This window comes from Tachyglossus aculeatus, chromosome 2 (assembly GCF_015852505.1).
Source record: "Tachyglossus aculeatus isolate mTacAcu1 chromosome 2, mTacAcu1.pri, whole genome shotgun sequence".
Classification (NCBI taxonomy): Eukaryota; Metazoa; Chordata; class Mammalia; order Monotremata; family Tachyglossidae; genus Tachyglossus; species Tachyglossus aculeatus.
In genome coordinates, this window is record NC_052067.1 from 51,029,936 (window position 1) to 51,054,424 (window position 24,489).

The 24,489-nt window shown below is 45.5% G+C and overlaps 1 protein-coding gene and 1 non-coding gene across 3 annotated transcripts in view; both read left to right on the forward strand.

Moving 5' to 3' along the window:
• Nucleotides 1-24,489, forward strand: part of BBS9 (Bardet-Biedl syndrome 9) — a 478,097-nt gene that overhangs the window by 374,829 nt on the left and 78,779 nt on the right. For both annotated transcript variants that reach the window (XM_038771136.1, XM_038771144.1), the window contains exon 20: nt 785-967. In XM_038771136.1, the coding sequence (XP_038627064.1) occupies nt 785-967 (183 nt within the window). The remainder of the gene's footprint in view (nt 1-784; nt 968-24,489) is intronic.
• LOC119923597 lies at nt 15,004-15,141 on the forward strand. Its single transcript, XR_005448901.1, has one exon. It is a non-coding gene; the product is annotated as a small nucleolar RNA SNORA7 (small nucleolar RNA).

Genomic DNA, 24,489 nt, shown 5'->3' on the forward strand with positions numbered 1-24,489 from the left:
ATTCATTTTCTGCACCCTCGGATGTTTTTCTTAGTTCTATCTGTTCATATTTTTGTCCCTTTTGTATCTGCTTGCCCACCTCACTGGATCATAAACTCCTCAAGAGTAGGGATCTTGCCTTTAATTTGGGTTGATTGCACCCTAGCCCGTGGTACAGTGATTTGTCCCCAATAGGCACTGAACGCAACAGTACAATTCAGTACAATTCAGTACAATTCTCTGCTCACGATTGGTGCTCAGTTCTGTTGTACTCTACCCACCGAAGGCCCTCAGAATAGTGCTGTCTTCATAGAGTAGGTACAAAGTAAATGTTGACGATGAGGTGGACAGTGATGATATTTATAATTTGCTAGGAATATTAATGATGTAGTATTAGAAGAAGTTAACCTGGAGGAGGAAGAGTAGTGATAGTATTCATTAAGTGCCTGTGTGTAAAGCACTGTACTAAGCATTGGGAGAGAATACACAGTTGGGAATTAGACATGGTCCCTGTCCCTTAGTGGGGGCTCACAATCTAAGAAAACCTTATCGCCGAACAGGAACTTACCAGAATTCCCCTTAACCCTACTGCGGTACCAATTCGCCTGCCAGACCATGTGGATGTTGAATGACCAGAGCATTTGACAGAAAGAGTATGTGGGTGAAGGATAACTAGTTTTTTCCTCCCTGAAGCCAAGTTCATCAAGTTGTTCTTAAGGAAAACCAGGCGTGCGCCAAATGTAATTTTAGTGTTGAGAGCTCAGCTGGTGTAATGATCCTTAACAGAAGTTTGTAATTTCTGCAGGTAATAGCTTTAGCAGATGCGATGGAGGAAAACCAAGACAATCTGACCCAGGCATTCACCAAATTGAAGAGCACCACCCATCTGATGATCCTGCTGATTGGGCTGTGGCAGAAGCTCAGTGCTGACGAAGTTGCTATTTTGGAAGCAGCGTTTTTGCCACTACAGCACGACTCTCAAGAGCTGGTAAGAGTCTTGAATGGGAACTGCCTAGCCTCGCCCAAGCCTTCGGGTAGGGATGAGATTGGCTTCCTCGACATGTCGCGTTCAAGTTCGTTTACGGGAGTAGAAGGGGGTTGCTAGTGTCCTCAAATGAGTCTCTGAAACTTATCTGTCCGGTTGATATTCTGTCCATTTTGATGTAGCATTCACTCCCTCAGAAACAGTGGGGATGATTAACCAATGATCAGAATGGGCCCAAGAAACCTTCGTACGCTAGCCCTCGCTAGTCCTTGTTTTTACAATTAGCCTACCATCCCTCTGTACATCAAGCAAAAAATCCTAACCATTGGCTCTAAGGCATTCGATCAGCTTTCTCCCTTCTACTTATCCGTGCTCTCCTCCCACCTCACCCCAGCTCACCTTCTTTGTGGCAATCGAGGTAATGTGCTCCCTTTGACTCATTCTTGTCTCTCCCACCTCTGGCCTTCCCCCAGCCAAGAACTTCCTCCCGCTTCAAATCAGCTAGACCAAAGCATTCCTCATCTGTAAAGCCCTTCTGAAATTACATCTCCTCCAGGAAGCCTTCCCCAGTTAATTTCTCTTCCCCCCAGGTTATAGTCTCAGTACTCCCATTTCACCACATCTGCACCACTTTGTACTTGTATACCCACAACCACATTTAGAGATGCAGCGTGGCTTAGTGGAAAGAGCCGGACTTGGGAGTCTGAGGATGTGGGTTCTGATTCCGCCTCCGCCACTTGTCTGCTGTGTGATCTTGGGCAAGTCAGTTAACTTCTCTGGGCCTCAGTTATCTCATCTGTAAAATGGGGATTAAAAGTGTGAGCCCCACATGGGACAACCTGATTACCCTATATCTACCCTAGTGCTTAGAACAGTGCTTGGCACATAGCTTAAGCACTTAGCAAATACCATAATTATTATTTAGCAGTTCTGAACACCTAGTTGTATATTCTATACTATTTAAGCGTATCCACCATTTCTTCTCCCTCTTATGTGCAATTTATTTCCATTTTTGCCTCCCCCACCAAATTGTAAATTCCTTGAGTGTAATGGTTATAGCTGCTAACTCTGTTTTACTCTCCCAAGTGCTCAATACTGTGCTCTGCCCATGAATGATCAATCTGTGGTATTTACTGCGCAGTTACTATGTGCAGAGCAACCTACTTTGCATTTGAGAAACTATAATAGATGCTATTGATGGATTGGTCAGTTTCCTTTCTCTACAGTCATCAGTTTGTGTCAGTAGCCAGGGCGGAAGGGCATTCAGGTAACATTGCTAAAATAAGATTCAGTCAATCGTATTTATTGAGCGCTTGCTTTGTGCAGAGCACTGTGCTAAGCACTTGGGAAGTACAAATCATTCATTCATTCATTCAATCATATTTATTGAGCACTTACTGTGTGCAGAGCACTGTACTAAGCACTTGGGAAGTACAAGTTGGCAACATATAGAGACGGTCCCTACCCAACAACAGGCTTGGAATCTCTAAAATGTTTCTCATTAGGCCAAGGAATTGCTTGCTCAAATTAATTCATTCATTTTTATTGAGCACTTACTGTGTGCAGAGCACTGTTCTAAGCACTTGGGAGAGTGCACTATGACAATAAGTAGACACACTCCCTGCCCAAGCATATTATAGAAGGAAGGATTTCTCCATACATTGAAAATGCAAATGGCAAAGACTCACTATAATGCAGTTTCCCTCCCAATCCAATTTTATGTATCCAACAGATATTAGGCAGGCATTAATTGGGGGTGGTGATGATGAAGAAATGCTTTGCAGCAACTCCATCAAATTTGGTCCTGAAATGACCAAAATTTGCCTAATGTAGCGAAAATGTAGCCAAATATAGAAAGCATATTCTTTGCTATATCCTTCTCTTGTTAGTCATTATCTTATTATTGTCATTTGCATGGGGACACTAAGGATCGGATCCCATGTCTTAGTTTATGCGAAGGCAGAGGGTTGTATTGTACTCTCCCAAGCGCTTAGTACAGTGCCCTGCACACATTAAACACTCAATAGTGATGATGAATGAATGAATAACTGCCGTCCCTGGGCATGGGGTGGCCCCTGCCACCTTCAGTTTAGGGGTGGGGACGAGGTGGGGCTACCTTCCAAACGGGCCCGGTCCAGCCACACATTTGTGCATCCTTGGAAGCTGTGCCTGGATGTGGCGAGCCCGGTTTCCAGAGCCCCTTTCAGAACCAGATAGTTCTGTTTCTGGTTCCCCTATGTGGACTGGGAAGTTGTGGGTAAAACCCCTGGGACCAGAGTAAAGGATCAAACGCAGTAGGCCCAGTCTTCTCCGAGGCCTGAAGCCACCTTCTCCACTCCGAGAAGGTCCCAGCCCCGCCGAAAGGACCCACACCACCATGGGGCCTAGACCCTGCTGCTCTGCAGGGTGAGAGGGCTTTGTCTCAGCAGAGGATCTCCTACCTGCTTTTTGCTGAGAAAAGCACTCTCTGCCTATTCTGGGGGCAGAATCCGGGGGCTTAGGTACAGCACCTTACACAGCAGAAGGGAAGAAACCTGGGCAGAGCAGTTAGTTGTGAATGATTACTGTAACACACCGGGTTTAATTCAATACGCGGGCCTGAAAGATTAGTACTCTGAGGTGCTTAAGGAATTAACTGAGGGATTGCAGGGTACTAGTTAGCCTATGTCCAGAATGACCGAACTGTAGTACTGATTAAGCAGTTACTGTGTGCCAAGCATTGTGTTAAGCTCTAAGATTCATTCATTCAATCGTATTTGTTGAGCACTTACTGTGTGCAGAGTACTGTACTAAAAGCTTGGGAAGTACGAGTTGGCAACATATAGAGATGGTCCCTACCCAACAGTGGGCTCACAGTCCAGAAAGGGGAGACAGAGAACAAAACAAAACATATTAACAAAATAAAATAAATAGAATAAATATGCACAAATAAAATTGAGTAATAAATTCATACATGATTTATATATGAAAATCTGGGACCTCTGCATCCCACAGCAGATTCACAGTCAAATGATACTCATCGAGCATTTGGAGAAATTTGTTCTGGCCACCAAATACCACCCCAGTTCACATTCGATCGGAGGGTCAAAGTCACAGAGTTGTTTGGAACCAGTGTTAGTCAGACTTGTGTCTGGCACAGGGTTTGCCTCGTCCCGAACGATGGCAGATCAAGTTTGGGATTTCTCTGCCTCCCATTTGATCACTCACTCAATGGTAATCATTGAGTGCTTACTGGGTGCTGAGCACTGTACTAAGCGCTTGGGAGAGTACAGTACAACAGAGTTGGTAGAAGTGTTCCCTGCCCACAAGAAGCTCACAATCTGGAGGGGGAGACAAACATTAAAATCAATTATGGATACATAATAATAATAACAATGGTGTTTGCTAAGCACTTACCGCGTGTCAGGCACCGTACTAAGAGCTGGGGTGGAAACAAGCAAATCGAGTTAGACACAATCCCTGACCCATGTGGGGCTCACAGTCTCAATCCCCAATTTACAGATGAGGTAACTGAGGCACAGTGAAGTGATTTCACTGTGGTCACCCAGCAGAGAAGTGGAGAAGCCGGGATTAGAACTCATGACCTTCTGACTCCGATATTCATTCTAGAGGGTGGGGTGAATACCAAGTGCTCAGAGGGTACAGATCCAAGTGTAAGGGTGTCGCAGAAGGGAGAGAAAGTAAGAGAAATAAAGGCTTAGTAGGGGAAGGCCTCTTTTAGGAGATGTGATTTTAGTAAGGCTTAGAGGGTGGGAAGGGTGGAGGGGCCCCTCTCCCTCTGCCGCCACTGATGGAATGAAATGGGCAGGAGAGAGAAAAGATGGATAATAATAGTAGTAATAATAATAATAATAATAATGGCATTTGTTAAGCTCTTACTATGTGCAAAGCACTGTTCTAAGCACTGGGGAGGGTACAAGGTGATCAGGTTGTCCCATGGGGGGGCTCACAGTTTCAATCCCCATTTTACAGATGAGGTAACTGAGGCACAGAGAAGTTAAGTGACTTGCCCAAAGTCACACAGCTGACAGTTGGTGGAGCCGGGATTTGAACCCATGACGTCTGACTCCAAAGCCCATGCTCTTCCCACTGAGCCACGCTGCTTCTAGAGTGTGAATCCAAAGGCTTTTCAGAAATTGGAAACCCACAGAATGCCGGGGATGATGAAGGCTCGGGACAAACAGCTCAGCTCGACACCAAAATGAGGCGGGTCTGGGAAGTGGGGCGAAGAGAGATTTTTGGGTCACGGGGTGGAGTTCAAGTGAATGAGGATTTGCCATGAAATGCGGCTGGACTCAAAGCATACCCCACTGGAGTATGGCCTCTGGAATATAGAGGACTCTGCAGTCCTCTAGACTGTAAGATCGTTGTGGGCAGGGAACGTGCATTGTACGTTGCATTGTACTCTCGTAATCGCTTAGTACAGTGCTCTGCACACAGGAAGTGCTCAGTAAATACGATTGAATGAATAAATGGCTTGGGAGAGCTCATAGAGAGCCCTCTTACTGTGTGAATGCCATAGTTTCACTGCGTTCCTCCCGAAGAGCCTTCAAAAGAGAAGCTCCAGAGTGGCGCTGGGACTTCAGGTGCCACTCCAGGAGGCAGTGGCCAACGATATAGCCTGGAAAAGGAGTGGGGTGACTGAGCAGAGACCAAGTAACAGACATTCAGGGCCTCACAGGGGCTTCAAATTCAGGTGTACCCCTAAATATCTGCTCTCCCTCCAACTAGGCTGGGAGCCCCGTGGGGGACTGGCACTGTGTCTGACCAGATTATCTTGTATGTACCCCAGTGCTTTGTACAGTGCTCGGCACATAGCAAGCACTTAAAAAATACTACTATTAGTATTAGTGTTGCTATTGTTATTATTATTGTTATCGTTATTACTAGCCCAAGTACAGTGCTCTGCACACAGTAAGTGCCCAATAAATACTATTGAATGAAGGAACAAGAGGGACCACCCCTAGACTGTAATATGGAGGATTTAGGGTAGATATAAAGAAGCACATCCCTGCTATTATGAATTCAAGGCACTGAACTACGATAACAGTAGTAGGAATGATAATAATAATAATGATAACAATATTTGTCCGGCTCTATTCCAAGCATGGGGGTATATAGAAGTTAATCAGGTTGGACCCAATCCCTGTCCCAGAGAGGGCTCACAATTGGAGTAAGAGGGAGACCAGATATTGACTCTTCATTTGATAGCTGAGGAAACTGAAGAGCCGAGAAGATCAGTGATTTGCCCAAGGTCACATGGCAGACAAGTGGCAGAGCAGGGATTAGAACCCAGGTCCTCTGATTCCCAGCTCCATGCTATTTCCACTAGGCCATGCCGCTTCTCAGGATATTGATGAAGCCCCTGCAAGTTCTTCCAAAGCAGGAAAGGCTGTCCTGTGTCTGAGAGTGGTCAGGTGTGAGCCCGGGCACAGGCAGGGGGATGACCTGGATGACCCTCTTACATCCCATCTGTCCCGCAGATCTTTCCGTCTATAACCATTCAGTAAAGGTGTTCTGGTCGGGTTGAGAGATGGGTACAGGCACTTCAACTTTCATCAGAGTAACTAGGTTTCTCACCATGAATGAGGCGAGACATTCAGTAAAAGCCAACATGAAGCAAAACCGAATGGAAAAAGACACTCTCATATTACTTTTCGTGCTCTTCAGCCCCCATCACATCCCAGGGCTCACTTGGGGCTTGGGCCTTCAAGATGCTTGTGGAATGAGAGGCAGTTTGGAGCACTAGGGATCCTTTTCATTGCTGAAGACCTAGGGCGGCTGCATGTGGTTTAGATATGGCTATTCATAACCCACCACGTTACGTTCGTAGACCTCACAAATAAGTGGACTGCGATGTGTGTCCTGCTGAGAGGTTAAATGAAAAGAGGCAGCCCCGAAATAACTTGGAAGGGGGCAACGGAGGAGGAAAGACGCATCCTACCCGAGTGCCTAAATCCGTCCCATATTGAAGTTATTAGGACACCGCAGAAATCTGAATGTAATTTAGGCAGGAGTTGTGTTGAGGGTGGGTGAGCGGGGAGACCGCCCCAGACATGCGGAGGCTATTTACAGACAGAAGCCTTCAGCTAGCGTTCAGATTTCCCCCACAAGCGGTTGAGAGGAGCTGTGGTGAAAGAAAGTGCTCTGAAGAATTTTTATTTACTTTTCAAACGACTCAGCACAATGGTTTGTTGTATTTTCCTTGCGGTGGAATGACTGCGGTGAGACCAGTCAGGAGGCTGGGCAGGAGCCCTCTGAGATAGGTTTCTCCCTCCTGGGACTGGGACTCCTAGGAGCTAAACACTTAGGCTCCAGTACCTCCAGCAAAAAGCAAAGCTCCCTGCACCATAAACCTGAACAATATTTTTACACAGCCACCCCCTCCCGAGCAGAATTGATCCCGTTCCCTGAGGCAGATGGTCCCTGCCAACGCTTTGCCAGGTTTCGATATCGGTAAGAGATAAAGAAACGTTGTTGTTGCATATGCTTGCCCTCTTTTTATTCATGAGGGACATGTGCCAAAAGCCCTGCTTTGGGAGAGGCACACCCTATTTGTTTAGAAAACCAAAACAGAACATACACTGCTCCCTCCAATCAATCAGTAATATTTTTGAGTGCTTACTGCGTGCAGAGCATTATACTAAGTGCTCGGGAGAGTACAAAACAACAGAATGAGCAGACACGCTCCCTACCCACAGTGAGCGTCCTCTAACCTCTCCTTGTCTTGTCCTATGCCGTCGAGTTGTTTCCAACCCATCGCGACACCACAGACCCATCTATCTCAGAATGCCCTGCTCTCCATCTGCTATTATTCTGGTAGTGGATCCCTATTGTTTTCTTGGTAAAAATATGGAAGCAGTTGACCATTGCCGCCTTCTGCGCAGTAAACTCAAGTCTCCACCCTCAAGTCTCTCCCAGGCCGTTGCTGCCCAGCATGAGTGAGTTTTGACTCGCAGCAGATTGCCTTCCACTCGCTAGCCACTTCCCAAGCTAGGAATGGAATTGGTAGGCCTCTGCTTGACTCTCACTCCCATAGCTAATCAATCAATCGTATTTATTGAGCGCTTACTGTGTGCAGAGCACTGTACTAAGCGCTTGGGAAGTACAAGATCGCAACATATAGAGACAGTCCCTACCCAACAGTGGGCTCACAGTCTAAAAGCTCTAGACTGGTAGAGTACCGGAAACTTTCCAGGTGTGACCCTGAGAGGGGCTAACCTCTCCTAAGGGGATCTTAATCCTCTTCATCGTCATCATCAATCGTATTTATTGAGCGCTTACTATGTGCAGAGCACTGTACTAAGCGCTTGGGAAGTACAAATTGGCAACATATATAGACAGTCCCTACCCAACAGTGGGCTTTGCTTCAGCAAAGTTTCTATGAAATATGTTCTTTCCCCAACTCCCCATGGTGAGAGAGGTAAGGTTTGGCCAACAGGGCTTTGTCCTGCTTTCCCTAAAGCAGACCTAAAATATGGTTCTGTTTTGGTTCTTGTCCACTGTAGTTTGCTTTGGGCAAATGGTGAGTTTGAATGGTCATCCACTAGTTTAGTGGCCATATTTTCTCAACCCGATCCTGACTTCGGATCTTGACCTTCTACTGAGAAGAACCTCTAGACTGTCTACTAAGTCTATCCTAGGGTTCCTAGTACCGTGCTCTGCACATCTTAAGTATTAAAAGTATTAGAGAAGCAGCGTGGCTCAGTGGAAAGAGCACGGGCTTTGGAGTCAGAGGTCATGGGTTCAAATTCCGGCTCCACCAATTGTCAGCTGTGTGACTTTGGGCAAGTCAGTTAACTTCTCTCTGCCTCAGTTACCTCATGTGTAAAGTGGGGATTAAGGCTGTGTTGCCCCCATGGGACAACCTGATCCCCTTGTAACCGCCCCAGCACTTAGAACAGTGTTTTGCACATAGTAAGCGCTTAATAAATGCCATTTTTATTATTATTATTATTGTTTGATAGAAGGAGGTGCTGGGGTACGTCCCCCACCTGGAATGAAGAGATAGCATCTGTTCTTTTTGCCTGGTGTTAGCTTGAGAAAAGAGCACCAGAATTCCAACCGCAGCTGTAAAACACACCAAGTTGATCCAAAAGACCCAGAGCCAAGTGTTAAAATGAGAAGACTTTACGTTCAGGCTGATGATTTTGTTAATAATGAACAACATTGCAAGCAAACAGACTGTAATCTAGTTACTCTGCAAGCAGCTATGTATGATCCAGATGGTGTCAGTTTAAGCGCACCTAAACAGATCCATACTAGTTGGGTCACTGAAGCATTCCCTGCTGTTAGCTTTTAGTGACCCTCTTGGTTAAAGAGATGAGAACCATCATTTTCAGCAGTTCGAAGGTGATCTCTGGGAAGTGGGGACTTCTCCAAACTTCACAGATTGTCAATCTGCTTTCTACTTTTCCTCTCCTATTCCCTCCCCGTTGCTCGCCTTCCACCTCCACCTTTTGATCCTCTTCTTCCTCTTCCTCCTTTTTCTTGGCCTCGATGTGCCCTCAGCTTCCTCTCCACTTACCTCACGATGGTCACTGAACATTTCTTGAAAGGTTTTAATAAAGTAGTTTCTGCCACCCCTCCGTTTTCTCACAGTAAATATTTTACTTGTACATATCTATTCTACTTATTTTATTTTGTTAATATGTTTGGTTTTGTTCTCTGTCTCCCCCTTTTAGACTGTGAGCCCACTGTTGGGTAGGGACTGTCTCTATATGTTGCCAACTTGTACTTCCCAAGTGCTTAATACAGTGCTTTGCACACAGTAAGTGCTCAATAAATACGATTGATTGATTGATTGATTGGTTCTATCTGCTGCTTGATAAGGGACACTTAGTTTTCTACCAGGGGCTGGGCCTGGCTCCCTGGATCCATCAATCAATGGCATTTATTGAGCACTTTTGTCCCAGAATAGCCCCATTTTTCCCCCATGTGCCCAAGCTTCTGAGAAGCAGCATGGCCCAGTGGAGAGACCACAGGCCTGGGAATCAGAAGGTCATGGGTTCTAATCCTGGCTCCTCATGTGTTCGCTGTGTGACCTTGGGCAAGTCACTTCACTTCTCCAGGCCTCAGTTGCCTCATCTGTAAAATGGGGATTGAGACTGTGAGCCCTACTTGGGACAAGGACTGTGTCCAACCCAATTTGCTTGTTTCCACCCCAGCACTTAGTTTAGTGCCTGGCACATAGTAAGCACTCAACAAATACTATAATCATTATTATTATAAGGATGCGCCTCAGGGAACCTGGCCATTTTCACGGTGACTCTTCAACTAATGAATCCCTCGGCAGATCACTGTATAGCGCAGAATCTTCCCAACTTGTCAGGGTATATTTTGTGAGAAAGCAGGTGGTTAGAATAGGACGTTCTTTTATGTGAGATTGGAATTATCAAGAGTTCTGGGAAAGTCTTAGAGAGCCCAGCCATTCGTCCTCACTGGTCAATCCCGAGGAAACGGCTAGGATGTGTATCTGGGTTGAGCAGTGACTCAGATATCTGATCATTATCATTATTAATGCCCTCTGCTTAAAAAAATGGAAAAGGAAGGCATTTTGGCTTAGTGTTTAAAGATGGATATGCCTTATAAAAAGTCATCGTAGCTATAAATGTCTCTGGGAATCTCCTGGAAAAAAAGTAAAAATGCATGCGTTCTCCGGGATGTTAGTAAATAGTGCTGAAAGCAGATTTGCAATCCAAACATGTAAAATGGCTTAGTCTGGGAGGGCTACGTGGGGTTGTTTGTTGGTGTCTGTTGATGCTACTTTTCCATAGATGCTTCGGATCACGGGACCATTGGCCATAAATGATTTTCCAGGTCTGTTTAAGCCACCCAATGCTTAGTTTTCTGTGTTATGAGTTAAGTGGAAGGAAAAATGCGATAGAAGAAAATACTTAACTGTGTAAATATGTTAGGGTAAATTTAGGACTTTCAGTTCTTCACCTATCTGTAATTAATTCTAATATCGATCTCCCCCGGGAGGTTGTAAGTCCGCCGTGTGCAGGGAATGGGTCTATGAAATCTGTTGTAATTCTACCCTCCCAGGCACTTAGTAATAATAATAATAATAATTGCCATATTTGTTAAGCACCTACTATGTGCCAGGTACTGTACTAAGCACTGGGATAGATACAAGTTAATCAGGTCATACACAATCCCTGTCCCACATGATAGTAATAATAGAGGTGGTATTTGTTAAGTGCTTTCTATGTGCCAAGCACTGTTCTAAGTGCTGGGGTAAATACAAGGTAAGCAGGTTGTCCCGCGAGGGGCTCACCATCCCAATCCCCATTTTACAGATGAGGTAACTGAGACCCAGAGAAGTGAAGTGACTTGCCCAAGGTCACACAGCAGACAGGTGGATTAGAACCCATGACCTTCTGACTCCGAGGCCTGTGGTTTATCTACTAGGCCATGCTGTTTCCTGATGGAAGCATTGGAATACACAGTAGTACAGTGCTCCGCACAAAGGTACTGTATGATTGATTAATTCTATAGTACTGGATTTCATTACGCGACTTGAGTATAATATGGTATAATGGAATCATTACAGAAAATTCTTCCTACAAGGGTGTTCTAATAGAACAACAATTTATAAGTAGGTGCAAGAATATTCAACATAGGAAGAAATTAACCTCTTCAATCAGTCAGTCAATCAGTCAATCTCTTACTCTGTGCCGAGTACAATAGAGTTGATAGACACGATGTGTGCCCTGAAGGAGCTTACAATATATGGATGGATCAGGTTGTGGTGGCCAATCAGTCAATTAATGGTATTTATTGAGAGCTCACTCTGTACAGAGAGCTGTACTAAGTGCTTGGAAAAGTACAATAAAATAGAATTGGGAGACTTGATTCCTTCGCACAAGCAGTTGCTACATTTCCTAGTTCGTCTCAGCCTCATGATATGGTACTTGGTTCTCTTTGTGGCTTTGCAATTTTACAGTATTTCATACAGTGAAATATCCATGAGATGCAAAGGTATGAAGCGTTCTGCTGCTGGAGGACACAATAATGTAGGAAGTTATATAGAAAAATGGCAGTCTGTGAATCATTTTCTACCTAATCCATTAATTCTCATCAAATCTGTGGTTACTGTACATCACATGATTTTTCCCACAACACGAGGATCTTTAAGAACGCAACCCCCAGGTTATAGTTGAATCAATCAGTCAGTCATCAATCCTGTTCATTGAGTGCTTACTGGGTGCAAAGCATTGCAGTAAGTGCTTGGAAGAGTAAAATTTAACAGAGTTGGTAGCGTTGCTGCCTGCCAGAAGGGGAGACTGACATTAGTATAAATAAGTTACAGATCTATACATAAATGCTGCAGGGCTGAGGATGGGGTGAATGAAGGGTATAAAGCCAAGTGTGATGCAGAAGGGAGAGGGAGTACGGGAAATGAGAGCTAAATAGGAGAAGGCTTCTTGGGGGAGATGTGCTTTTAATAAGGCTTTGAAGGTCGGGAGAGAGCCGGTCTGTTGGTTACATAGCAGGAGAGAATTCCAGGCCAGAGGCAGGATGTGGGCAAGGGGTTGGAGGTGAGATTGAAGTACAGAGAGTAGGTTGGCATTAGAAGAGGCAAGTGAGCATGCTGAACTGTTGTAGTATGGAATCAATGAGGTAAGATAAGAGGGGACAAGGTGGTTGAGCCGTTGGTAAGGCGTTTCTGTTTGTTGTGGAGGTGGATGGACAACTATTGGAGGTCCTAGTCCATCATATTTTATTCCTCCGGGTAGGTGGATTTCCAGCCAAAGCCAGGGAGTAGCAAAATAAATCAACAATGATCCGATCATTGGAGGACTCAACATTCCAATGCGTAGTATACCTGCTGTGAATAAATCTCTGTAACACAGAGCTCTGCCATGACCCGAATAACATTTGGTGGCTACTGATTTGATAACAAGTTAAAAGTGCATTTGAATAACTGTCATCCTCCTAAAAATGACATCAATCAATCAATCGTATTTATTGAGCGCTTGCTGTGTGCAGAGCACTGTACTAAGTGCTTGGGAAGTACAAGTTGGCAACATATAGAGACAGTCCCTACCCAAGAGTGGGCTCACAGTCTAAAAGACGTGATCTGGTAGTGTTCAAAACCTTCTGTTTAATCAGTGCTTTTGAAGTTTCTTAGGTTCTGTTATGTTTTTAACAAGTAGAACTCTGGAATTTACCAGTAGAAGTGTATACATTTTTGTCTCCCAGTGCCACATGCCATTATATTCACACTTAAGGATGAAATCTCAACATCACCACAGAACAAAGGAAAAGAAAAAGACAGCACTCTAGGTAATACATGCGTATGTATGTACATGAATACAAACACACATATGTTTGAGGAGTGTATGTTGAGGTTTCTGTTTTTTATGCCCACCACATGTGGGAGCAACATAATAATAATAATAATGATGGCATTTATTAAGCGCTTACTATGCGCAAAGCACTGTTATAAGTGCTGAGGAGGTTACAAGGCGATCAGGTGGTCCCACAGGGGGCTAACAGTCTTAATCTCCATTTTGCAGTTTAGGTAACTGAGGCACAGAGAAGTTAAGTGACTTGCCCTAAGTCACACAGCTGACAATTGGCAGAGCCGGGGTTTGAACCCATGACCTCCGACTTCAAAGCCCATGCTCTTTCCACTGAGCCACACTGCTTCTCCTAATACCTGGGAGTCAGAGGACCTGGGTTCTAATCCCAGCTCCGCTAACTCATATCAATCAATCAATCAGTGGTATTTATTGAGCACTTATGTGCAGAGCACTTTGCTAAGTGATTGGGAGGGTACAGTATAACAGAGTTAATAATAATAACCATGGCATTTATTAAGCACGTACTATGTGCAAAGCACTGTTCTAAGCACTGGGGAGGTAACAAGGTGATCAGGTTGTCCCACAGGGGGCTCACAGTCTTAATCCCCATTTTACAGATAAGGTAACTGAGGCACAGAGAAGTTGAGTGACTTACCCAAAGTCACACAACTGACAGTTGGCGGAGCCAGGATTTGAACCCATGACCTCTGACTCCAAAGCCCATGCTCTTTTCCACTGAACCACACTGAGGCCCATGTTCTTTTCCACTGAACCACGCTGAGTTGGTAGACGTGTACCCTTTCCACAGTGAGCTTACAGTCTAGAGGGGATGACAGACAATATGAATAAATAAATTATGGCTATGCATATAAGTGCAGTGGGGATGAGGGAAGGGTGACCTTGGGCTAGTCACTTCACTTCTTTGTGCCTCAGTTCCCTCACCTGCAAAATGGGGATTTAATATCTGTTTTCCCTTCTCCTTGGACTGTGAGCCCCATGTGGGACCTGATTATCTTGTATCTTCTCAAGTGCTTAAGTACAGTGCTTGGCACATAGTAAGCACTTAACAAATAAGATGATTATTATCTTCTTAAGATATTATTGTAATCATTATTTGACATATCTTACGTGAGCTCTCTGCACCTGCCGTCAGTGCTGTGGGGCTAAGGGAGGGATGAATAAAGGAAGCAAATCCAAGTGTAAGGGTGACACAGAAAGGAGTGGGAGAAGAGGAAATGAGGGCATACTTGGGGAAGGCCTCTTGAAGGAGATGTGACCGCGGTAAAGCTTTGAAGGTGGCGAGAGTGATCATCTGTCGGATATGAAGAGGGAGGGCGTTTCAGGCCAGAGAGAGGACTTGGGCGAGAGTTCAGTTGTGAGATAGGCAAGATCAAAGCACAGTGAGTAGGTTGGCATGTGGCATGTTGGTATGTGGGCTGGGTTCTAATAGGAAGGCAGCGAGGTAAGGCAGGAAAGGACAAGATGATTGAGTGCTTTAAAACTCACGGTAAGGAGTTTCTGTTTGATGTGGAGGTGGATGGGCAACAGTTAGAGGTTCTTGAGGAGTAGGGAAACAGCCACTGAATTTTTTTATCGAAAAATGAACTAGACAGCGGAGTGAAATATGGACTGGAGTGGGGAGAGCCGGGAGGCAAGGAGGGAGGCTGATGCAGTAATACAGGCGGAATAGGATAAATGCTTGGATTAACATGATCACAGTCCAGATGGCCCCTCTCAGGGTCACATCTGGAGAGTTTCCGGTGCTCTACCAGTCTCTACTAGAGGAGGGAGAGTCAGGCAGGGGTATATCCATTCCATTGCTAGCTTGGGCAGTAGCTGGCAAGTGGAAGGCAATCTGCTACAAGTCAAAACTCACCTGTGCTGGGCAGCGGCGGCATGGGGGAGGATCAAGGGCGAAGACTCAAGTTTACTGCGTGGAAGGAGGCAGTGATAAACCAATTCTGTATTTTTACCAAGAAAGCTCTACGGATACACTACCAGAACGATTGCAGATGGAGGTGGGGCGTTCTGGGAGAGACGCGTCCATGGCGTCACTGTGGGTTGAAGACGACTCATGTTTTGTTTTGTTGTCTGTCTTCCCCTTCTAGACTGTGAGCCCGTTGTTGGGTAGGGACCGTCTCTATATGTTGCCGACTTGTACTTCCCAAGCGCTTAGTGTAGTGCTCTGCAGACAGTAAGCGCTCAATAAATATGATTGAATGAATGAATGACTCGACGCCATAAAACAAGACAAGTCTAGATGGAGACGAAAGGGCAGATTTTAACAATGTTGCGAAGGTTTGATCAACAGGATTTAGTGACGGATTGAACATGTTGGTTGAATAAGAGAGGCGAGTCGAGGGTAACGCCAAGGTTATGGGCTTGCAGCCTTTTTTTGAGTACTTACTGTGTGCACAGCACAGTATTAAACACTCGAGAAAGTTCAAAACATGGAGTTAGTCGAAATGATCTCTACGTACAAGAACCTTACAGTCTAGTAGGGGAAACAGACATTGACATAAATTACCTAAAGGAGAAGCGGCAGAGTATAATCCAGTTTAGGAAATGGGTCCTGTCCACTGAGCCATCCATTAACAATTTGTCTTCATTTATTATTTTTGGCTCTTAAGCCTCCAATATTTTGCTGTTGCAAACTCCAAACTAAGCATGGATTTTCTTTGATTAGCGTTTGAATATTTGCTTTTCTCTGCCTTATATCCCATCTTTGTCTGGTTGGCCCTTTTTCCAAGACTCGGATGTTTTGGAGCTGAAGCGTTTCACGTTTCACACACGCTGTGGAGTGGGCTTTCTTGTTCTGTCACACTCACCACAAAGAAGGCAGCCGAGGGGAAAGTAGTTTAATTTAAAGCCCTCTGATCTTTGGTTTCTGGGGGGCGAAAACACTGAAGCCATAACGGGATGCTAAAATTGAGTCATTGCTGATATGCTTTAAGACTGGGAAAATATTCCTCAGAACTATCATTTCCTCCATGATAAAAGCACAGACTTAGACTTGCTGAGCCATGAAGGAGGATGAAAATTGATTACTGAGATAACTGGTCAGAAAGGATATTATTGTGGCCACACTGGAAGAGGAGGAGCAGAAAGAGGATGAGGAAGAATAATCAAGCACTTTCTGTGTGCAAAGCACTGTACTAAGCACTAGGAAGGAAATACCCAGATGAGGTGAAAACGATTCCTGGCCCAAAGAGGCTCACTTTCTAAGAAGGAGGAGAGGAGATGAGAGTGGGTGACAGACACATAAAGAAGGTGAAGAGAAATACAGTCTCTAGGCTGTAAGCCCATTCCGGGCGGGGAATGTGTCCGTTTATTGTTGTATTGTATTCTCCCAAGGGCTTAGTTCAGTGCTTTTGCACAGAGTAAGTGCTCAATAAATATGATTGAGTGAATGAATGAAATAGAAAAGACAAAGATGACAAACACGTAGGGAGCAGGAGAATTGAAGGCTCCTTTTGGCTCAGGCCAACAGTCCCAAAAGCCACAGCTGTGGTCACTGCGAACACTTCCTCGCTGTTCTAAAAGTTGAGCCTCTCGTTCGGATGACGCCGAAGCTTCCTGGTCTGCTAAATGCAGAGACTAAGAGGGAGAGAGGGGAGGAGCAGTTGGGGAAGATAGATTCAAATCAATCAATCAATCATACTTATTGAGCGCTTACTGTGTGCAGAGCACTGTACTAAGCGCTTGGGAAGTACAAGTTGGCAACATAATAGAGACCGTCCCTACCCAACAGTGGGCTCACAGTCTAAAAGGGGGAGACAGAGAACAAAACCAAACATACTAACCAAATAAAATAAATAGAATAGATATGTACAAGTAAAATAAATAAAGCTATTTCGCTCTTAAATTTCATACTTTTCAATAATTATGGTACTGGAGAAGCAGCGTGGCTCAATGGAAAGAGCGCGGGCTTTGGAGTCAGAGGTCATGGGTTCAAATCCCAGCTCTGCCAATTGTCAGCTGGGTGACTTTGGGCAAGTCACTTCACTTCTCCGGGCCTCAGTTACCTCATCTGTAAAATGGGGATTAAGACTGTGAGCCTCCTGTGAGACGACCTGATCACTTTGTAACCTCCCCAGCGCTTAGAACAGTGCTTTGCACATAGTAAGCGCTTAATAAATGCCATCATTATTTATTACTTGTTAAGTGCTTACTACATGACAAGTACTGTTCTGAGTGCTGGGGTAGATTCATTCATTCATTCATTCAATCGTATTTATTGAGCGCTTACTGTGTGCAGAGCACTGTACTAAGTGCTTGGGAAGTACAAGTTGGCAACATATAGAGACAGTCCCTACCCAACAGTGGGCTCACAGTCTAGAAGGGGGAGACAGAGAACAAAACAAAACATATTAACAGAATAAAATAAGTAGAATAAATATGTACAAGTAAAATAAATAGAGTAATAAACACGTACAAACATGTATACAGATATACAGGTGCTGTGGGGAAGGGAAGGAGGTAAGATAGGGGGATGGAGAGGGGGACGAGGGGGAGAGGAAGGAAGGGGCTCAGTCTGGGAAGGCCTCCTGGAGGAGGTGAGCTCTCAGTAGGGCCTTGACGGGAGGAAGAGAGCTAACTTAGCGGATGGGCAGAGGGAGGGTATTCCAGGACAGGGGAATGACGTGGACCGGGGGTCGATGGTGGGACAGGCGAGAACGAGGCATGTTGAGGAGATTAGCAGCAGCGGAGTGGAGGGTGCGGGCTGGGCTGTAGAAGGAGAGAAGGGAGGTGAGGTAGGAGGGGACGAGGTGATGGACAGCCTTGAAGCCGAGGGTGAGGAGTTTCTGCCTGATACAAGTCATTTAGGAGGACACAGTCCCTGTCTCTCGTGGGGTCACAGTCTCCATCTCCATTTTACATATGAGATAACTGAGGCCCAGAGAAGTGAAGCACCTTGCCCAAGGTCGTACAGCAGACACGTGGCGGAGCTGGAATTAGAACCCCCGTCCTTCTGACTCCCGGGCCTGTGCTTTATCTACTAAAGCTGTGCTGCTCCTACTCTGGGCACTTTTTTGTGGGCTATTTGTTCATTCTGTGGGCTGGCCATAAAATGTGGCTTGGTGCTTCTACTCCAGGCCCACATAAAAGCTTTCGCTAGATTGTGTGCTGGCATAAAGCCATCCCGGGGATCGGAAGCCAGCTGCCGCAAAACCAGGGCTGCCTGGAGAGTGCATGAGTGTTGTTTTTGCGCAAGAAAAAGAAATCCAGCCTGACCACTGTGCTTCCACTGTGCTTGCTCTCTTCCTCCCTTCAAGGCCCTACTGAGAGCTCACCTCCTCCAGGAGGCCTTCCCAGACTGAGCCCCCTCCTTCCTCTCCCCCTTGTCCCCCTCTCCCTCCCCCCGTCTTACCTCCTTCCCTTCCCCACAGCACCTGTATATATGTATATATGTTTGTACATATTTATTACTCTAATTATTTTACTTGTACATATCTATTCTATTTATTTTATTTTGTTAATATGTTTGGTTTTGTTCTCTGTCTCCCCCTTCTAGACTGTGAGCCCACTGTTGGGTAGGGACCGTCTCTATATGTTGCCAACTTCTACTTCCCAAGCGCTTAGTACAGTGCTCTGCACACAGTAAGCACTCAATAAATACAATTGATTGATTGATTGATTCCACAGCTCACAGTTTTAATTCGCATTTTACAGATGAGGTCACTGAGGCCCAGAGAAGTGAAGTGATTTGCCTAAGGTCATCCAGCAGACAAGCAGCGGAGTCAGGTTTAGAACCCAGGTCCTTCTGACTCCCGGGCCCGGGCTCTATCGACAAGGCCACGCTGCTTCTCCTACTTCCCAAGGGCTTAGTACAGTGCTCTGCACACACTAAGCACTCAATAAATACGATTGAATGAATGAATGAATGCTAACCTTCCTTCGCCCTTTATAATCGGCATCGATCAGACATCTGTCTGGGAACATAGTTCTCTGAGGAACCCCAAAGCTGAAGCTCAACGTGGAGAATTTAGAGGAACCAAAAGAGAATGATAGAAATGTTTAAAATAACATTTTACGGTTAGATGAAAGAGAGACTCGAAGCAAGATTAAAAACTGGGGTTTCACTGCTTGGAGAATGTGAGAGGCCTTCTCTATGTGTTGCCGACTTGTACTTCCCAAGCGCTTAGTACAGTGCTCTGCACACAGTAAGCGCTCAATAAATTCATTGATTGATTGATTGATTGATTGATCATGGAACCCAAGGGTGTGAAGGAATATCATCTCTTCTAGATATCTTCTAGACTGTGAACCCATTGTTGGGTAGGGATTGTCTCTAGCTGTTGCTGAATTGTCCTTCCCAAGCGCTTAGTACAGTGCTGTGCACACAGTAAGCTCTCAATAAATATGATTGAATGAATTTGATTTGGTAATTCAAATGGAACCAAAATAGATCTCCTTGTTAGGCTTTCCTGAGGAGGTGGTGGCCCAGTAATGAGTACACTCCAATCTTTTGACTTCATCCAGTTTTCTCAAGTCCTCCTGCTCTATTTAGTCCCCAAACCCAAACTATCATCCCTTAATCACCAAATCAACACTCTCAACCCCACCTCTCTACTGAACTCAACTCACTCGCTCCCCTATTGCTTTGTTGATCTCTTACTACTAACCACAGCTCACTAACCCACACTTCCAGAGAAGCAGCATGGCTTGGTGAAAGGAGCACGGGCTTGGGAGTCAGTGGTTGTGGGTTCTAATCCCGGCTCCGCCACTTGGCAGCTGTGTGACTTTGGGCAAGTCACTTAACTTCTCTGTGCCTCAGTTACCTCATCTGCAAAATAAGGATTAAGACTGTGAGCCCCTGGGCAACCTAATTGCCTTGTATCTACCCTAGCGCTTAGAACAGTGCTTGGCACATAGTAAGTGCTTAACAAATGCCAACATTATTATTATTATTATTATTATTATTATTATTATTATTATTATTCCACCGCTGACTTCCTTTGCTCCTGTGCAGAAGCTACAGAGCGCTGCTGGTAGAAATTCAGGTAACAGGCCGACCTCACCCAACTCAAGTTCATCCTTGCCAGCTTTAACTCTGCCCTCTCCTCTGCCCGGCAACATTATTTCTCCATCCTTTTTGACTCCCACGTCCAGGTGTTCGCCAGTTGTTTCAGATGTGCAACTCCCTCCTCTCCGTCCCCCTGCTTCCTCCAACTCTCACCCCTAATGACCCGGCCACTTATTTTACTGAGAATCTCCCCTGCTCCTCCCAGTTCCTCCCTCCTCCTTCAACTCTCCCATCTTTTCCAGTAGTATCTCAAGAGGAAATCCCCTGCCTTCTCTCAAAATCCACCCCCTCAGCCTGTGCCTCTGACCCCCTTTCCTTCACACCTTACCAAAGCACTTGCCCCCTTTCTTCTTCCCTCCAACATGACCTCCATCTTCAGCTGTTGGCTCTCCACAGGCTTTTTCCACACTGCTTTCACATCCTCAATCCGAAAAGAAGCCCCCTCCTCGACCCTATCTCCTGTCTCCAGCTCCTCTCTTCCAATTCTCTCTTTGTCCCACTTTGATCTGGCTTCATCTCCCTTCATTTCACAGAAACTGCCCTCTCTGAAAGCTTTGTATTTTTATGGTTTTTGTTAAGCACATACTATGTGCCAGGCACCGTATTAAGCATTTGGTCGATGTAAGCTAATCAGGTTAGATAAAGGAGGCTCACAGTCTTAATCCCCATTTTATAGATGAGGTAACTGAGGCACAGAGAAGTGAAGTGACTTGTCCAAGGTCACACAGCAAACAAGTGGTGGAGTCCTTATGACTCCCAGTCTCATGCTCTATCCATTAGACAGCTCAGCTTCTCAAGTCACCAGTGATCTCCCTCTTCCCAAATCCAGTGGCCTCTAATCCTCCTTAACTTCCCAGCTGTCTTCATTCATTCAGTCGTATTTATTGAGTGCTTACTATGCGCAGAGCACTGTACTAAGCGCTTGAGAAGTACAAGTTGGCAACATATAGAGACGGTCCCTACCCAACAACGGGCTCCCCTTCACCACCATCAATCACTCCCTTCTCCTGGGGAGCAGTGTGGCCAAGTGGATAGAGCCCAGCTCTGGGAGTCAAAGGACCTGGGTTCTAATCCTGAACCCACAACTTGCCTGCTGTGTGGCCTTGGGCAAGTGGCTTCACTTCTCTGTGCCTCAGTTACCGCATCGGTACAATGGGGATTAAGACTATGATCCCCGTGTGGGACAGGGATTGTGTCCAACCGGATTAATTTGTATCTACCCCAGGGCTTAGTACAGTGCCTGGCACATAGTAAGCACTTAACCAAACCATAAAAAAAAATTACCAACCTTGGCTTCTCTGACACTTTCCTCTCCTGATTCTCCTCCTGTCTCTCTGGCTGCTCATTCTCCATCTCTTTTGTGGGCTCCTCCTCTGCGCCCCACCCAAGGCTCAATTCTGGGTCCCTTTCTATTCTCCATCTACACCCACTCCCTTGGAGAACTCATTCACTCTCAAGGCTTCAACTCCCACGTCTATATTCATTCATTCAATCATATTTATTGAGCACTTACTGTGTGCAGAGCACTGTACTAGGTACTTGGGAGAGTACAATACAACAACTTGTACTTCCCAAGCGCTTAATACAGTGCTTTGCACACAGTAAGCACTCAATAAATATGATTGAATGAATGAATGAATGAATGAACAATAAGCAGTCACATTCCCTGCCCACAACAGGTCTACAGTCTAGATGATTCCCAAATCTACATCTCCAGCCCTCGTCTCTCTCCTTCTCTGAAGTCTCACTTTCCTTCCTGACTTCAGGATAGCTCTACTTGGGTGTCACACCGACATCTCAAACTTCACATGTCCAAAACAGAACTCCTTCCTTCCCATCCAAACTTTGACTTCCGTTGACTTTCATGTCACTGTAGATAGCACCACAATTCCCCCATCTCCCAGGCCCAGAAACTTGGTGTTATCCTCATTCATTCATTCATTCATTGCATTGATTGAGCACTTACTGTTTGCAGAGCACTTTTAGAAGCGCTTGGAAGAGTACAAAATAACAATTAACAGACACATTCCCTGCCAGCAACAAGCTTACACTTTAGAAATGGAGACAGGCGTTAATATAAATAAATAAAATTACAGATATGTACATAAGTGCTATGGAGCTGGGAGGGGTGATGAATAAAAGGAGCAAGTCAGGAAGACGCTCGAGGGAGTTGGGGAAGAGAAAAGGAGCTTTTAGTCAGGGAAGGCCTTTTGAGGAGATTTCCCTTCAGTAAGGCTTTATTTAAAGAAGAGGCAGAGTAATTGTCGGATTTGAGGCGGGAGGGCGTTTCAAGCCAGAGGCAGAATGTGGGCGAGGGGTCGGTGGTGAGATAGATGAGATTGAGACACAGGGAGAAGGGTAGCGTTAGAGGAGCCAAGCGTGTGGGCTGGGTTGTAGTAGGAGAGTAGTATAGTGAGGTGGCAAGGTGATTGAGTGCTTTGAAATCAATGGTGAGGAGTTTTCGTTTGATATGGAGGTGGTTGGGCAACCACTGGAGTTTCTTGAGGAGTGGGGAAACATGGAATGAATGTTTTTGTAAAAAAAAAAAAAAATGAACTGGGCAGCCGAGTGAAGTATATGGACCGGAGCGTGGAGAAAAGGAGGCAGAGAGGTCAGCAAGGCGGCTGATGCAGTAATCAAGGTGGGATAGGATAAGTGACTGTATTAATGTGATAGCATTTTGGATCTCTCAAGCGCTTAGTACAGTGCTTTGCACACAGTAAATGCTCAATGAATACGATTGATGATCTCTCTCATTTCTCTCACACATTCAGTCCGTGGCCAGATCCTGTCGGCTCAACCTTCCCAGCATCGCTAAAATCCATCCTTTCCTCTCCATCCAAACTGCTATCACGTTAATCCCAGCATTTGGATTAATATGGGGCAGACACTGTGCCTGAGCTGATCATTTTGTATCTGCCCCAGTGCTTAGCACAGAGTAAGCGCGTAACAAATACCAAAATGATTGAGGAAAAGAGCACGGGCTTTGGAGTCAGAGGTCAGGGGTTCAAATCCCCGCTCCACCAATTGTCAGCTGTGTGACTTTGGGCAAGTCACTTCACTTCTCTGTGCCTCAGTTCCCTCATCTGTAAAATGGGGATTAAAACCGTGAGCCCCCCGTGGGACAACCTGATCACCTTGTATCCCCCCAGCGCTTAGAACAGTGCTTTGCACATAGTAAGAGCTTAACAAATACCATTATTATTATTATTATTATTGAAACAAAAGCCATAGGGTGCTGCGGCTGGAAGAGCAGTTGAGGAGTTCTTGTGAGTCAAAATATAACAGTGAGAGGCTCGGTGACTGCCCTAACTGCAGTCTTCCCAGCAAGTGCTTAGCACAGTGTTCTGCACACAGTAAGCGCTCAATAAATACGATTGAATGAATGAATGAATTATCCACGCTGCAACTACTGCTCTGCCTCCCACGGGAGTGGAGCAAGTCAGGTTGGGAAGGAGGCCCCAGGATGACGCAAAGTAGGCCCAAGACCAGTCAAGATGTCATCTGGACCCTGTCTTCCTAAATTTGGGAATGAATGGGCATTGTCTTCCTGCTTGGAAAAGCAGCAAGCCATAAATTTCATTTCAACTCTTTATAATACTAATCACGGTATTTGTTAAGTGCTTACTTTCTGCCAGGCACAGTACTAAGCGCTGGGGTAGATACAAACTAATCAGGTTGGACACAGTCCCTGTCCCAGATGGGGCTCTCAGTCTTAATCCCCATTTTACAGCTGAGGTAACTGAGGCTCAGAGAAGTGAAGTGACTTGTCCAAGGTCACACAGCAGGCAAGTGGCGGAGCCGGGTTTGGAACCCACGTCCTCTTTCTTCCAGGCCCGTGTTCTATCCACTAGGCCATGCTGTTTCCTGAGTGGTCAAGACCGATGACTCGAATAGTCAATCAATCAATCAATCGTATTTATTGAGCACTTACTGTGTGCAGAGCACTGTACTAAGCGCTTGGGAAGTACAAGTTGGCAACATGTAGAGACGGTCCCTACCCAACAGTGGGCTCACAGTCTAGAAGGGGGAGAATAGTCCCATTTGGGACTTGGACTGTGTCCAACCTGATTAGCTTGTATCTGCCCTGGCACATAGTAAGCGCTTAACAAATACCATAAAAAAAAATACCCACTCTTCCTGGCCAGCCCAGTGGTGAGTTCCAGGTCTCCAGGTTCTATGTAGAA